We start from the raw sequence: 16854 nt of genomic DNA, 5'->3' as shown, positions 1-16854 counted from the left end.
TTCAGTGGTTTTTGTTTACCCCCCCACACACACACACACAACTGATGCACAGTACCACAATTTGGCCAACAGATGGAAGCACAACTCAAGTTACCTCACCAGCTATGCTTGCCCTTAATGGACTGACTTGAGCACTGTAATATGAATTTTCCCTCTGTCAGCTATCTGCAAGAAATTACGCCTTCCTTGAGAGATCTTTATGCTATCTGAAGGCTTGAGGTTGCAAAATTTTTGTTAACTTTGAGCCTCAAACTCCATTTAAAAAAACTAACCTGAAACACCATGCATTATTGTTTATATCAGACTGTTCAGTCAACATTGGCTGGAGTAACATAATCAACAAAATGAAATTGATATTCACAAAGAAATTTGGGCATGAAGCTGGTTTAGAGCTAATTGCGTTACAATGGAAAAAATGACTTTGTTGCCTAAAAGTTGTGCTTATTTTACATGGGGCTGAGGTATGATGAACATGGATTATGATAAAACTAAATTTGTTTCCTCTGGATAGAAAAATGATGTTACTGCCACCAATAGTATCTACCAGTTGAAACTGAACAGTTGCCTATACATTTATTTGATCTTCAGACATTCATAAGGACTTTTGACGGGACTGAATTAAGACTGAAATGAAATGCAGAGGCTTGTAAGTGACTAATGCTGTGTAAAGAGTGGAGATATTCAGAGACTGCAGACAGGAAACTGAAAAAAGTAAGGTGTATATGAGAGCCATCATATATAACTCTGCAGTCCAAGCTGAGTTGTAAGACTCAATATGCTGTAAATGCAAGAAGAGGCCCTCCCAAACTACTGAAATCAGACATGTCGTGGTCCAGCTGACAACTTTTCTTTGTATTTATTAAACCACAAATTACTGGGTTTGTCATCTACACAAACCTGCGTGACCTGCAGAAAAAAAATAAGAAAAAGAAGCTAAAACATGTGAACTTCAGTTGTAATTTTTATTGTCTGCTTTTGGCACAAGTGTCCAAACTGCAGAAGATATTCTTCATTTGCATTTAAATGGCACACACGTCCACATGTGCAGGTCCACATGTGCAGGTCCACATGTGCAGGTCCACATGTGCAGGTCCACATGTGCAGGTCCACATGTGCAGGTCCACATGTGCAGGTCCACATGTGCAGGTCCACATGCAGACAGCTGCTTTTAGTACCAATAGTTGGTATGAGTTTAACTGGCAGGTTGCCTTCATTTATGATTAAGTGTAGCATAAGAAATGATATTCAAGAAACAAGAGGTTCTGATGCTCCCATTTGATTAAAGTACTGCTTTAGGTACGTGTCACATATTTAACTGCATAGTTAACTTTTCAAAGACCAATTTCAGCTGTTGTGAAACAATCGGTATCATCCTCATCTGTTAAAATAATAAAGTCAATCTTTTTAACGTGTTTCTTACATCATTCCTCTCTCTTACATCGCAGCAGCCCAGTTCTTAAGCAAACTGTGCGTGTGTAGGTCATCTCAGGTCAAAGCCTAAGATACACCAAGATAATTATTAAAAAAAAAGCAAAGATGCTCAAAGATACAGTTTGATTGTATGTGATTCTTACTTGCAGATTTTAAGCCACATTCCTTACCTCACTGTTATGCTGCTTATTTTTGTAAAAAACTAACATTTATGTCTGAAATGAAACTGAGTGCTCTCTTCGATTTCAGAGCAGAGAGGAGCTTCCTTCTGGTTTGGTCAAACAAACCAGTATGAAATGCAACAGCTATTTTACAAAGACCCTTTTAAAATTTAAGAAGCTATTTTGTTGATGTTTTTTTCCTCTGGTATGAAATCTCCTACTTGTCTGAATTTTGGACAGTGCTGGCCTTGTTGATTTGTGTCCTTCAAAATAGCTGCTGTAGCACTTGGGGACAATAGAGGAAAAAGCAATCTCGTTGTCTTTTCCTCAGAACACAATCTTCAAGGTTAAAGTGGTAATTACATGGGCAACCCTGAAGCAACTAATATAGTTTGTACCTATCTTTGAGAAGTCAGCTGACACACAAACACACACACACACACACACACACTGAAAAACAAAGCTGCAACTCTAAATTCGACAATTGGTGTTGCATCTAAAAGTGAAAAGGATTAGATGATGATAATGCCACAGAGATCAAATATCATGACACACATCTGTAGAAAATCCTCAAGCTGATGTTTGTCAAAACTGGCACCATCTTCAAATGCCAAAGCATTATGAACTGGACCCATTTTTGTTTCCCCTCTCAAAAATTAGGGTTCTTCTGTTTGTGTCTTTTATGCACAGTTTGGATTTTGGAGCATTGTAGCACAAAAAGTAAGATTATCCTCTTTTGCAAGCTACACAGGAAGGGAAACTTGATTTGAGGAGGAAGCAGCTGTGCGGCATGGCAAGGTCAGAGGCCCATAATCCGTGGCCTCATTCATGCGAGATTAAAAACCTGCTCTGAGTTCTGATTAAGAACGCAGGGTTGGAAGATTAAAGACCAGCAAACAAAATGAAAGTAGTTTAAGCCCAATCCTGGAATTCATCAGAATACCAAAACCTTAAACTGTCATTACAACGTGAGATTAATGCCCCGAACTCTGTATCTGTCTTGATATATCCTCTGTGTCACAGCCTATATTTCCTTTTTTTTAAACCAAAAATCTAGATGAAGATCTGTCACTTTGTCATTTCTTTCCACCTCTCCCCTCTCAGATTTTTTTCTGTCATTGAAATTATTTCTTTAAATCCCCATGAAACATTGTCAGTATGAATTGGCTCAGATTACTGTCAATACATTTACCAGTCCTTTTATTATTTTTTTGTCTTGTTTTGTATTGTCACACAATATATGATTTTATTTTATAAAAGGGTTATGCATGTCTCTTTTACCTACTTTTTACATTGACCCTGGTCATTATCCTCTGACAGACAGACTCCACACTATTTAGTGGCAAGGATTAGAAGACAGGAGGCAAGGGGGAAAACAAGGATTAGAAATTAAAACATCTGGAAGTTAGCTTGCTTGCAAAATTGCAAAAGCAGAGAATATATATGCCAATAAAACTGAGAAACTCTACTCAGTGTGGCACTCATGCAGTTCACTGGACGCTTCCTGCAGGATAACACAGATGTACTTGTCACCAATATCTAGTTAAACAACCAGCAACAATTGCACATTACAGATTGTGGTTGCTAAAGTAACTTTTATATTCACTTTTATTGAGACAAATACATAATCAACATAACCCAATAATAGGAACCTCAAAATAATAGTAAACCAAAAGTGTTATGTTAGTATTGGTCTTCACCTCAGTTAACACCAGATTATCGAGTGATATGTCAATTGGCTTTCAGATTCCCCATTTTTACTGCAAGAATGCACCTTATTCTATGTAAATAGAAAGAGCGGTCTCCTGAGTGGAGCACTAAGTAGTGGACATCCATATAGTTGTCCAGTTTCTCTAGAAGGGGTTAAAATCCTCAAGAAAGACACAATACTTGTATAATCAATTCAAGCATAAGGTCCATGACCTTCTTGCACCACAACATAAATCTTATAAGCTGTTGAGCTACTGTATCCTAAATGATTACATGCTGAAGTCACTATGAACTTCATTTTGGGGGTAGCACAGAGAAGGGGGCCGTATAACATTGACAGGATTATATAAATGAGGACCATAATACTGTAATCTTCCAGAGAAATGAGAGAAACCAGGAGACATGCCAACCCCGGCAACTAGCACTGTGGTTTGCAACCGTTAGATTAACAAACAGCTGGTTGTACAGTGACAGATTACATTCACACTTGTTTTCTTGTCTCAACAATCCTCACTGTGATGCATTTGTAACATTAGAAGCTCAAGAAAAAGTGCCCCTGAGGGCAAGATCTGTCAGAGAAGTCAAACTGTATCAGAGTGTGACTATTTAACCACTCATGCGGAAATTGTTGGAATTTATTGATGTTGAGAGCCAACTGGGAAAGCAAAAGTAATGCCTGCAATTCTGCCAAGTACATTGGTTTTTAATTAACTTTGCTGTTTTGAGAGCTAGATTGAGCACTGAGTCATTTTTTCAGCTTAGCAGTGCAGAAAATAACCCCAAAGTTTAAGGGAAGCCATCGTCCTCAGAACAAAGCAACATACTGTAGGTTATTCATGCATTTGATGTGTGCTGGTGTTAAGGTGCAATGCAATGCAAGTAATGTCCAGTATTTGTCTGTATTATAATTGACAGATGGAGAGCAAGAATACCTTTCAACCAGAATTAACAGATCATGTTACATGTTCAGTTGCTGATTCACTTGAGTGTAATACCATCAGCTAAATAGTGGACACCTGCAAAGAATATTGATTTACTTGTGTAACTCACTTGAAGCATCTATGCTGGTGGTTGACAGTACTGCTCTGTTGAACAGTTTAAAATATTTTAAACAGGAATGTGTGAGTCATCTTTATTAATAATTTTATATCAGTGAATAAGACAACATTAATATCAAATTAATAAAAAAATGAATAATCTTGAAAGGTGCAGGCTGTTACTTTACTTCTTAAGATGTGTTTTGTATAGCACAGGAACATACTGTGTAATCCTGCCTTGGGTTTCTCTTTATTGTGTGAGACTTAAAAAACATACCTGTGTCCTCTGCACAGCACTGAAATCTGCTGATCAGCTGGTCAGAGATTGAATAAAATGGTGGAAACAAAGTGTATCTGGAGAAAAAACAAACACTGAAGTGTTCAGGTCGATATTAGGCAATCCATTGACCTTAAAAACATCTTCATCTTCACAGAAGTGTTTCAGTTGATCGTTTGATTTTGACCAGGTGGCATATTTCAGCGAGACAGCTCAGTCACTAGATAAATTTAGAGTTTGCCATTCAGAGCAGAGCAGTGTAAACTTCTGTAATCTCTCATATGATTTTTGCTATAGTTGCACACTGGTGTACCAGAAGAGTCCTGATTTGTTGTCCAAATGCCTTGGATCCCATTCTTTTGTTGGTGGGCTTCCACACTCCATTAAACAGTTTGAATTTAATTCTTACAATGGAAATGTGTCCAGGAACAGTTAAACCCTGATGCTTTGCACTAAAATCTGTTCTCCAGTGATATAAATTAAGATCATCAAAACTGCAATGTCCTTGTGTGAATGCTGATGATGTTTTGTTGACAATGAATGAAACACTAACACTGCATTCCCATTGAATATTTTGGTTTACATGCACAAATTAGGATCAATTTCTGAAGCAATGCTTTTTGTACAACTCAAAAAAATCATCTATGTAATAATCATAATACCCATCAATCATAATTGTCGGTTATAAATCCCAATCAACTATCCTTACTCACAGGCATTATTATTTAAAAAATTCTGTCAGATCATCCTGAATATGAAGCAAATCCTATTATGCAGACAAAACAAGCAACACTCAGCATTACCTGTCATATTTGGGGGAAGAAGGATTTCATTACATGTGCAGTATTTCCTAATCTGTGTGACTAGGCCTGTACACCTTTTAACCAGGAGTGTTTAATATGTGTTTGTAATCCACTAGAAAAATGAGGACGTTATTTACAAGCCTTTAAGCCTGAGAGAAAGGAACATGGGTCTGATAAGAGCTGAAAGCAGCCAAAGAGAAAGGTGATTCAGAGATGCAAGAAGCTACTGCTGAGCCAATTATGTAATGACTTAAGTGACAACCCACTTTAACACAATTCTTTATCTCTTATCTGCTCTAGGATTGCTTAAGTAGATTTTTTGGTAACTCGTGATTAGATGTGCTGCTATACACCAATAGTGAATGAATGTGGGAAAACTAATTGGTGAAGTGCTTACAAGCAACATCTATGTATGCCAAAAATAAGACCTTAATAAAATACAGAGTAGTATGTAAGCATGTAAAATAGTATGTGTAATAAAGCAGGTTTTCTATAGTGCAGGCCAACAACATTATCAAGCAAACCCGTTAACTCATAACCCCTATTCAGAAATGGTCAACAAGTGATGTGAAGAGAATTAAAAAGTATGAAAACAATCAAGAATTCAGAATGGGAGAGCCACAGTTTGAAAATCAAATTAGTTTTACAAGAAGTCACATCTTCATGTAATCTAAAGGGTTTGTGGATGAAATCTTGGAGATGTTATTATGATTATCACAACTGATAATGTCTCCATCCAGTAAAGAAAAAGGCTATTCATGCAGAGAAAGGGAGCAAAACCAAACAACCAAAAATAAAAGGTTTAAGGATGTAATGTTCTCACACAACTTTAGTCATTCTGAAACAATTCCAACATGACAAAACATATACATGCATGTTTATGAACTTCATATGATACAAAAGCAAAATAAACAAACAAAAAATTATTGAGCGTAAGCAACTGATGGCCTGAGTGTCAAGCAACTTGAATAAAATCTTATGGGAACACTCATTCATAAACAAAGTGGAAACAACCGTCATAGAGTAAATCCATTTTTTTGAAATACATGATTACATACAAAAGTGGTAAGAAGCAGTGCTGTTATGTCAAAGTTTCTGTGCTCTATAAATATGAAAATTGCAAACATTTTATAACAGATTACCTTCAAACCTACTGCAGTTGTTGAAAATAATACGGCAAGCATGCCTCAAAAGATAAAACTTACCATCACTTACTCACAAGTTCATGTCATGACAATTACATTTTTTCCACACAAAAATGTTACAGTGTTTACAGTTTTTTGCGAAAAAACAGCAAGGCCAAGATGGTCAAGTTTCATGATGTCAGAAGTCAAAAACCATCTGTCGTCATAAAAAGGGGTTTCAAATGTATTCCTCCGATTAAGACTAAAATGTTCGTGTGCTCTACGTCAAAACTACTGAAAATACTAAACTCTGTGTTAAAAAGTATTTCTGTTTTGATTGTAACAATGCAGTTCAACACATTCAGACTTCAAATTTTTGTTGGCCCAGTGATTACCGTAGTCCTCTGAAGACACCAATGACAACGCAAATGTGTAGTAGGGTTCATAACAGTCTTGGATTGAGCCCCCCCCTAGTGTGTTAATTAATACTTGTTGTGCCATTCACACTGACCAACACTCACCTCCTCAATGTCCAAGTTTTTTCTGGATTTGTAAATAAACTCTCCAATTGCTACAAAAACTGAGAGAACTAGTCCAGCTGCCAGCACAATAAAGATACCCCCTATGTTCTCCACACCCAGAGCACTGGCCTCTTTGCTGTCCTCCTCTGGGCAGCCATTCCCTCTCCACCATTTCTCCTTCATCATGTGCAGCTTCCCTTCCTCCTGAAGCTGCAAGATGGCGATGGTGACCTTGTCTCTGTAAGGGGAGCCTACAACAGGATAAAAACCATATTGATGCCATTACCTGCATCATAATTATTGTTGTCTGTAGACAGATAAGGAGCATTTATTGGTTATCACTGTTACTATGTTGTTATCTCTCTTACCAATTGGGGTTCCCACTCCATAGCCCTTTGAATCTATCAAGCCGCCAATCTGTGTGAGGTTGCAGTTGCGCTGGCTTATGTACTCGATGCTGGTCGACTCCATCAGAAGAGCGTAGTCTGTGGTGAGAACCCTCTGAATGCCCTCCCGGTTGTTTTTCACCAAAGCTGTGTTTTTCCTACTGCTCATGAATGCCCACATTTTCTCGTATGTTGAGATCTTAGATTTCTGTTGAATCAGAATTGGGATTTATTGTTGTTTAAAACAATGCATCTCAGTGGTAAACACAGCAAACAACAACACACAACAAATCATGTTGATGCACAGTCAGTGCTTGATACTTGTTTCTAATATTTCAAATGAAACAGTATTTGGAGACGCTGACAGGGGCAATAATCCTGTTGCATGGCAGGAGATGAGATGTGACAAGTGTGCACAAATCTGCCCAAGTTCATTCAATTTTCTCTGTACATTCAGATAAAGTCATTGCTGCTCTACAGACAAAACAATAAATCGTTGAAATCTTTGTGGAAAAATTAGCCACAGGCTTTTATTAATGTGCGTGTATGAGGAAGCTTCCAAGATACTAACCTTTAACCCTACTCTTTTTCCCCCAACCCAGCCCATCAGACAGCACGTCATGTTACTGTAATGACTGAAGACTGATGGCTCTAGGTTAAAACTTGTCAGGCTTATTAAAATCAAGAGTGGTGTTTTTTAATACATTCCTCCCCTCATTGTTGTGCAGTTACTTTCCTATTTACTGTACAATGAAAAGAAGATTACCTTAAAAAAGGTCATGGTGGAGCCATCTCTTACAGCACCATACTCTATTTTGGTTTGCTTGGCCAAGTCATCTGCAGAGTCGATTGGTGAGTCCATTCTCTCCACAGTGAGGAAGGCAGCCAAGTTGGCAGTGTATGACGAGATGATGATCAACGTAAAGAACCACCATATTCCACCGACTATCCTTGTTGAGAGGGCCTTGGGCATCAGTTCAGATCCTAAGCATTAACAACACAAGGTACTTTATGAATTCTACAAACAAGTACATCAGTATTCTACAAAAAATAGCCATGACACCAACTGTTGTTTTTTTCCCCAGGCATACCACAAACACTTCTCCATGTATGAAGGTAATGGTTGAATTTGCTCTATCAAAGTGGAACTTCTACCAGGTATGAAAACTGCATGTTATACAATTATAATTTCAGTAAGTGTACCTTGCTGCATAAGTGCTCCAACTCCAAACCAAACACTGTTTATTAGAGTGAAGTTGTTTTCAACCACATCTGAGTCTGGGTTGCAGGGGTGAGGGTTGTACCACTCATAGGGAGTGAACCTGAAGATGAAGAATTAAAAAGTCGCAATTAATACTGTAAATAAAATACAGCTAAACAATGTTGCTTACACTGCAACCCACCATATTGAACAAATAAATCTCATTCTAGCTGGTTAAAGATAAGGATTTTTATGCACACACTAATCCTTTGGTCCCATTTATTTTAATTTGCTTAATGCTTTTACCTGGCAATAACAAACAGAACGCAGCTGACCCCGAGGCATGCCAGCAGCACATACATCCAGATATCAGGGGAAAGTGGGTTAAGGAAGGAGAACACTCCTGGATTCGTGCCGTTGGGTTTGTGGTAGAGGATGCTGATCCCCAGTGTCATGAAGGGCTTGGAGAAATCTATGACCTTTTCCCTCACATACGTGATAGTGAGAGGGGCCACAGCAAGGTCAGCCACCTGGTACAGAGCAAAAACATCAAGCAGAATCGCAGTCAAAGACAGGTGATGCTGCTGATCACTCAGATACTCTTTCACATTTATTGGTACTTACATGGTCAATGAGTTCTCGCACCATGCCATTCCACTCCCCCTTGTCATTCTGAGCTCCGTATTTGCCATCGGACACCAGCTTTACCTCATAGGAGAAGCCCAAAATGTTGGAGAGCTCTTTGAGCAGGTCTAGGCAGTAACCCTCAAAGCGATCATTTCCATACAGTGGCTTGTCAGATTTCTTATACATGACATAAGGATTTTCCTGGAACGAAGCGTATAATTGACTTAATTTGTTTTATCATGACATTTCTGATCAAATGTTGCCTGATAATTACTTTATTTCATACCAGAATAGTTGTGACAATAAGGGTCCTGTTGGCCATTGAATCGGTCACATTTGTGGATGAGTCCTTGTTGTTTTCTGTTAAATTAAGACCTGTTTGGGAGTTCCACACGCCAATCTGTAAAGAATAAAATATCCAGATGACCACACTGACTGTACATCAAAGATCCATAGTTGCCCGAGTCACCTTCACATAGTCACACACAGGAGTGCAAATAAGGGAAAAGAGACAAGTACTAGGAAGCAGAAAAACTACAGAGGAAGAACAAACAGAGATGAGAGAGTGAGGGAAAAGGAAACACATTATTTAATTAAACTTGAAAAGCCATGTCCAGTGCAGAAAGAAACATTTCTTCCCACCAGTACCTAAAACTTTTTTTTTTTTTAGAAAAAGGGGAGACGTCACAGAGGGCAGCAGGAAGAGCAAATTAAAGAACAGTGTCAATAGTCCTGCAGTCTGCCAGGGCAGTTAGAGTACAGACCTTTTTCCACACTTTATTCAGGCGGTTGTTGCCCGCGATTGTCTTGCAGAAATAATAAAGAGAAAGCATTTTAATCACAGAACCCTGAACTTAAAGAAAAAAAAAAACAATAATGAATGATGAATTTTAGCTTGAAAACAAATGTGGAAAATAAAAACTCCTCTGGTAACAACTCTTACTTAATTATAATTTCAATCTTTACTTTCAACTGTGGTCACTTAAGTTTAATGTCTTTGTTGTGAAGAAGCCTATTAATAACCTGCAAAAATTCAGCATAGCATTGTCAGTGATATTAAAGGAACAAACTTTTGACCTTAAAATGCAGCTACAACTATTTGCAAGAGCTATGTGTCAAGGCAGTTCAAAAAGCTTTTTTTCTCAGGTATAATTAGTGCACCAAATTTCAAGATGCAGTATATTTTTACAGACAACTCATCTCTCTGCAATTATAGGAAAAGAAAGGTTTCAGTGAATAGCAGTGGCCTTGTTTTTCCAATTTTTTCCTGCTCATTCAGCTCTGCTATGAATGCGTACAATAACGGCCTGCACCGATAGTATAGACGTGGGTCATATAGTTCACCTTCTCCAAGCCATCTTCCTTCAGGCTGATGACATCCAAATCAAATTCTTTCCGCAGGCCGTCCGTCTTGTTTATAATTATTTGTCCCGTCAAGCCGTTCCATTGTGCCTGTGGCAAAGAGAGCACAGAAAACAAAACCAATGAATCCCTCAGTTCTCAGTGTCATATACATAAATGCAAACTCAAGCAGGAGCTTGGAAAAATGAAAGCAATTCTTAAAAATTAATAATTGATGAGTGCTTCATTACGCAAAGAACGTTGACAAAGGCAAAGTGCATCTTAATGGATATTTCTGCATTGGCTGGATCCTCAATGGAAATATTAAGTATCTCTGAGTGTGTAACGTGGTGGACAGTGATGTAAATGGAGCAGGCAAGCATGGCCTCTGTCTGAGTAAGAGAGCAGCGGGTGGGCAGCAGAGCTCAAAGATATTTGAATGCAGTTGATAATGAAGTGAGCTCAGCTGAATAACAGTCAGGTTAAATCTCTGTTACAGAGGGCTTAGAGAAATGAGATGAATCTCAATTTTGCACTGACGGAGAAAGCTGAGAAGCTCGTTTCTTCAGGGGAGGATGGCAAATCTACAAATCAATACACCTCCTGTAAATTTGCCAAAGTTCAGCCCATGACATTTCATGATTTAAATTATTTTTCTGTCTGCGAATCAAAGAGCACTATAGATAAAATTAAAATGGCTATTCACACTACAACACAAAGTCTTCATATATCAAACCTTTTAGAAACGTGGCGAAGGTAGATCCAAGACTTACACCACAGCCACATTCCTATGGGAGACTGTTGCATTACATCTACATGAGAAATAATCTTATCGCACACTGATTAAAACTAAAATAACCTGCTGCTCCCATATTTACATATGATCACTGAAAAATTGAATAGATATGATTAATAACCTATACAACTTGTTGTGAGCAGTTCCTTCTTTTTGCACAAACATAAGACAGTTTGTTGGTGTTCTTTAGAATAAAGTAGTTCTCAGAGAAACTGATTACAACAAGCCCTGTGGATTATTGTGAGTAAGCTTAAAAGCGATAAATTATTATTTTTGAAAATGGACATAGCTGTTAGGTTTTTCCAATGAGCAGAAGCCGATAATAATATCCAAATACTTTTGGGAAATAAAGTCAGTATGTGGGAGAAGAGCAGTGTGGCTTGTTTATCTTTAAAGGACATGTGTTGAAGCTAACACTGTGCAGCTCTCACTGTGTGTGTGTGTGTGTGTGGGTGTGGGTGTGGGTGTGTGTGTGTGTATGTGTGCTCTCAGAATTACAAATTATTGGGGACACACAAAAACCAAATGCCACTGAGCACACGGTACTGGCAAAAGCTTCAAATCACCACAAATCATACCGAGACTCTGAATGAAAATATGACTTTGGAGGTAAGAGCGGAAGGTTTTACTGCGTCTGACGCTTGCTGCAATAATTGATTATAATAGAATCTAATAATCTCTGAGACTAATTTTGTGTCATGCCACACCGCGCATTAGATTCTACGAAATAATCCAATTTCAATATGTATGCAGTATATTCCTACTATATTGCTCAGTCTGGAGGCTTTTTGTTAGAAATCAATTACAGGTGTATTAACAGATGCAGAACAGCCCTGAGCCTTTATGTTTCATCATCTTGCTCTTTCAGCCATTAAACAGAAAGTTACATCAGTCAACTTGTAACTGAAAATAATTCGATTTAATCTACTGGAACCAAAACAAATGTATCCTGAGCCTTTTGTATGCACAATAAGCAATAAACAAAAGAGCACCAAGAGTGAAATGAATCAGATTTCATCATTCTTAAGTTCTGAACTGCTTCACAAGCTTTACATTATTATTTAAATAAAAAAATAATATTCACGATGGTTGTAAACAAAGAGTAATGCATATTACTGAGGGTAGTACATGGCAGAAATTCAAGATTGAACTTGAGGGCATCACGAGGAACATTATCCACTTCATTAAGTGTGTTTCTAATGTAAAGATCTCTCACATCTATAGAAGGTTACAGAGTATCATTTGGTGGAGTTGCTCTTTAATTAGACCGCTTCACACGGTCTTATTGCACACATCTGTGAGACCTACTTGACCCCTAAGTCCAGATTTATTCATGTCATTAAGTCTCTTTTTAAATCCGCACCAATCAAAAGTGTCTCTGTCTTGACCATGTGTTGGTGTCATTACTGTACATGCAGAGATGACATGGATCTTGTCGGATTGGAGAATCCAGATGATAAAAAGGATGAGTTTCAATGCACCACTCAAAACCTCCCTGATTATCCATGAATATACTGGACGCACCACCAGCACCATTGTGGGAAAAACTCATTTGCTTTTTCCACTTCGTCCCTCAGGCCTCTACACACCACCCTCACAAACAAACGTGTTCTGCATGCTCATTGGTACATTTAGGAAAACGGTCCAAGTGCACAAAGCTGAACCTAATTTTCTTGAGCTGTGAGGTCTTCATGAACTTTCTCTGCAAACATAACTTTTGGCATGAAATATGTAATGCAGATTCCTGGCGGGGGAATTGTCTTTTTTCCTTCCCTCCCCCATGAGAGCAGAGTGCAGGGTGAGCCACAAAGCAGCACCCCTGCAGCCACTTTCTTGCTCAGGGGCACTTCAGATAACAAAGTTTTAAAATAAAATCTTAAAGGAACAAATCAGTATTTCGCATGTTTTTACAATTTAACTTAAATTCTGTATACTGAGCATTTTTCCAAAGCGTAACATAGAGTTTTTGACTGTATTTTCCACCATCGAGGCAGCCACTGTCACACTTGTCAACCAAATGTTTTTAAAAACAATTGCAAAATTAGGTTTTGATAGAATCACTGGAAATCCCTCCACTTTTTGACAATATGATAACAATGATCCCTCCTGACAAAACTCTCAGGAACACAAACAACAAAGATGGCCATTTAACAATGAACTACATTGCACAAGCACAACTTTTATCTTATTTCACTCAAATATGAGTCTCGTAAGTAAAACAAGTTGATTTTGGCATAGTAATTGAATGAATGGACCCAAAATGTCATGGTTTCTGCAAGTTCATAATTTATGCATGTAGCTACTAAATGGCTAACACCTCTGACACGCCCACCAAAGGAGAGAAAGTACCTCAAAGCCTGTTGCGCACCATTTTAGACCGTTTCAAAGAAACCAGCCATTCACGGAAACCATATCAAAACGTTGCACAACATTTTGATATTGAACGTGCCCCTAATCGTCCCCTGCGACGCCTGCTCCTCATTCTCCTATCAGCCTCCTCAGTGTTGAAACTGTTCATTTTTTCCAGTTCCCCTCCTGACTGCCTCTGCTGTGCTTTTGCTGAGCTTTAACACTGATGGCTAACAGGAAAACTATATGGTAAGCTTTTGAAAATATTGGCTGGTAGTGTGAAGTACTAATGATTTGTAGTAAATAGACCAAAACATGGAAAGAAAACACCAGTCTTGTCCTTTTAAATTAATGCAATGTAATAAAAAACAACCCTTGCGAAAATATAGAGCGTCATGTTTGCTAAGAGGACAGAACACAGAGCAATAAGATGTTAACCACCAATGGACAAGAACCTCATATTCTTAACTTCAGAGTGTTTATGCAAAAGCACTGATCACAAGTCTAATTACAGACCACATCAGCTGAGACTATAGAGCTGAAAAGTTCATTTATTCACACTCTGCTCGCTGAGCTCCTCTGGCATCGCCTGTGTCCTTCAATATTCTGTCCGCACCCGCAGTTGAAAAGCTCATTTGTCAAAGAAACATCTAATTAGAGAGTGCAACATAACGAGCGAGCCTATTAAAATCAAATTAAAATATCTTAGCAGAGCGGAGAAAGTCCACTTCAACAATTAAACTGAGATATTTTCTGTTTTTCAAAATTCCAGTGTTTGCATTTAAATGTGCTTTTGTGCTCATTGTGTTCTCCTTTAGTCTGCTGTCAGATCGATAGACCATGCAGAATGTAATAATTTTTTTTTTCATTTTTAATTACCTTAGATATAAGATACGCTTCTAGTGCATCCTTCAAACTTAATGAATGAGGATCCAGAGATAATTTTTTAACAAATATATTTTAAATGGAGTATTAAGTTTTGAGGAATCTTTATTATCTTATCCTGTTTGCATTAAAGATCCATACAAAAAGCTGCTGCGCTCAATGGACAGCTCTCGACAGTTGCCATCTGACAAACCAGAAGCCTCCAACGTGCAGCATGTCAATCCCTATCTCCTGAGAAAAATTATTTTAAATATGATCCCCTCACACACGTTCCTCGTTCATCACATCTGATCTCCTAACTCTATTGTTTCTACTCCTGCACCCAAGGAAATGAAACGGAGGCAGCAGGCTGTGAGACGGATGGATGGATGGAGGACGAGGGGCTGGTGTCACACATATTCATAAACCAAACTCACGTCTTTGAGCATGTTCATGAAGCGTGATCCAAAGCGCCAGGGTTTGTGTCGGTGGCACTGAAGGGAGCTGACAGTGATCTGGGAGGCGCGTTGCGAGGCAGCAGCCACCATGTAGACGGCGTCGTACATCAGAGCTGCTTCAGTCTGAAAGGGAAATGCGGCCGTCAGCATCCATCAGCGGGGATCACGTCATGCACTTATCACATCAGGACTGTTGATGCACATGCATGGCACCGTGTGGTTTCTACAAAGCATCCCCCCAAAAATTGCAGCAATACTTTTACGAACTACACGGAAGGCAATCAAGGAGGCAACCAGCCACAGTAAGCACAGTCTGCTGAGCAATTTACCTTTCTGACTGTACACACAATCAGAAAGCAACATGGTAGAGATTGCTGTATTCTGACTCAAGTGTGGGCGACAAGGGGTTCAGATTAATACTTTGATAAAGTCTTGTGCAGCTTACATTTGACAGGCAAAGCCAGCAATTAGAAAATAACATTACTGGGAAGATCAAGTGATTAATCAAATTTTCCTGATATACTGTACATACAAAGTCCAATCAACAGAGAAGCAAAGTATGGAAATCAAATCGGCTAATGACAATTTGATTGGCTTCAGCAAACTCAGACTGTCCATATATTTTCCATTTAACGTTTAGTTTAATTAACCCTTTAATACATGAGCAAAGGTATTTAAAAAAATACAAGAAAAGAACCTAAAAAGGTGCTAAAAAATATGTTTTTTCTATAAAATAATTTTTAATTATATATAAATATGAGAATTATAAATATAGTATTCCTTACAATTTCCCCCTGTGTTTTGATCATGTCTAATAACCCTTTCCAGCTGATTTTCACAACATTTCCTTGTCATCTTTTACTTTTCTTTTTTTTAGTTTGCTGGCCTTTTTTTTAACCATGTTTTTGAAAGAAATCAAGCCACTTTTCTCAGGTTTCAGAGATTTAAACGCTAGTGAAGAAAGTACATAAACAATCACAACGCCATCAGAGAGGACACTGTCAACATGGGTGTCCCCGCTGAGGCACACAACCTCTATACAATGCTAGACCTTTCACAAGAGGACTGAAAGGAGGAAAGTAATGTCACTCACTGTCATCATTCCCTCCATCATTCCAGTCTCAGCTTTGGAGGGAGCCTGCAGTCGCTCCATCGCCCACCTCTCCACCACCGAGGCCACCTGAGGGCTGTCTATGTTGAGCAGTCTGAAGCCTGTCATGTTGACCCCACTGTAGCGATACGGCTCCAGGTCGAGGGAGAACAGGTCCTGCACAGGTACAGCATCATCAATGCAGATTGAATGTCATTGTGCTTAAAAATACCCCAAAGTAGATCTAGGTTACTTGGCAAGGGTAAAGGCACACTTGATTAAAACATGGGAACAATATACAGTATAATACCATGGAATTATGCCAAGGGCACTGAAAACATCCGACAATCTTATTATAAAACAAACCACAGATGTTTTAGTTCATCTGCATAATCTTTGCATAACAGAATCTCTAGGTGAAGACACACATCTAAGTTTGTGCAGGATAAAAGGACACTTAATTAAGACAATGGAACGGTGTAATTACCAACGTTCATATCCATCGGCTTTTTCAATCCAGTTTCACAAGGAAACTAAGGAGTCAGACGTTGAATAAAACAACCTTCATGCGTTCTTGAGATGCAGAAATTTAGAGAAGTTTTCTTACCAGTGTGGTGAAAAAGAAGTGGTAATATTCAGTCATCATCCCCATGGACAAGATCTAAACAGGATGAGAGA

General features: G+C 38.5%; 1 protein-coding gene and 1 long non-coding RNA gene across 3 annotated transcripts in view; one reads left to right on the top strand and one right to left on the bottom strand.

Moving 5' to 3' along the window:
* Positions 1 to 6215: 6215 nt before the first annotated feature.
* The window catches only part of LOC121943302 (glutamate receptor ionotropic, kainate 1), a 32960-nt gene continuing 22321 nt past the window's right edge, over positions 6216 to 16854 (bottom strand). Inside the window, exons 5-16 of one of the 2 annotated variants that reach the window (XM_088079159.1) lie at positions 16784 to 16837; positions 16180 to 16353; positions 15066 to 15209; positions 10623 to 10730; positions 10043 to 10084; positions 9565 to 9678; positions 9276 to 9479; positions 8958 to 9181; positions 8654 to 8772; positions 8217 to 8434; positions 7433 to 7658; positions 6216 to 7315 (exon numbers count right to left, since the gene is read on the bottom strand). In XM_088079159.1, the coding sequence (XP_087935285.1) occupies positions 7026 to 7315; positions 7433 to 7658; positions 8217 to 8434; positions 8654 to 8772; positions 8958 to 9181; positions 9276 to 9479; positions 9565 to 9678; positions 10043 to 10084; positions 10623 to 10730; positions 15066 to 15209; positions 16180 to 16353; positions 16784 to 16837 (1917 nt within the window). In that variant the 3' untranslated portion in view covers positions 6216 to 7025. The remainder of the gene's footprint in view (positions 7316 to 7432; positions 7659 to 8216; positions 8435 to 8653; positions 8773 to 8957; positions 9182 to 9275; positions 9480 to 9564; positions 9679 to 10042; positions 10085 to 10622; positions 10731 to 15065; positions 15210 to 16179; positions 16354 to 16783; positions 16838 to 16854) is intronic. The other variant, XM_042486810.2, reaches the window with a different exon arrangement.
* LOC148189422 (uncharacterized) overlaps positions 16222 to 16854 on the top strand; it is a 54595-nt gene continuing 53962 nt past the window's right edge. The window contains exon 1 of the long non-coding RNA XR_015776836.1: positions 16222 to 16361. This is a non-coding gene — a long non-coding RNA (uncharacterized LOC148189422). The remainder of the gene's footprint in view (positions 16362 to 16854) is intronic.

Source organism: Plectropomus leopardus, chromosome 6 (assembly GCF_026936395.1).
Source record: "Plectropomus leopardus strain MGB_pleo_1.0 chromosome 6, ASM2693639v1, whole genome shotgun sequence".
Classification (NCBI taxonomy): domain Eukaryota; kingdom Metazoa; phylum Chordata; class Actinopteri; order Perciformes; family Serranidae; genus Plectropomus; species Plectropomus leopardus.
Note: the sequence above shows the minus strand (reverse complement) of the source record. Positions and strands in the feature narration are given on the sequence as shown.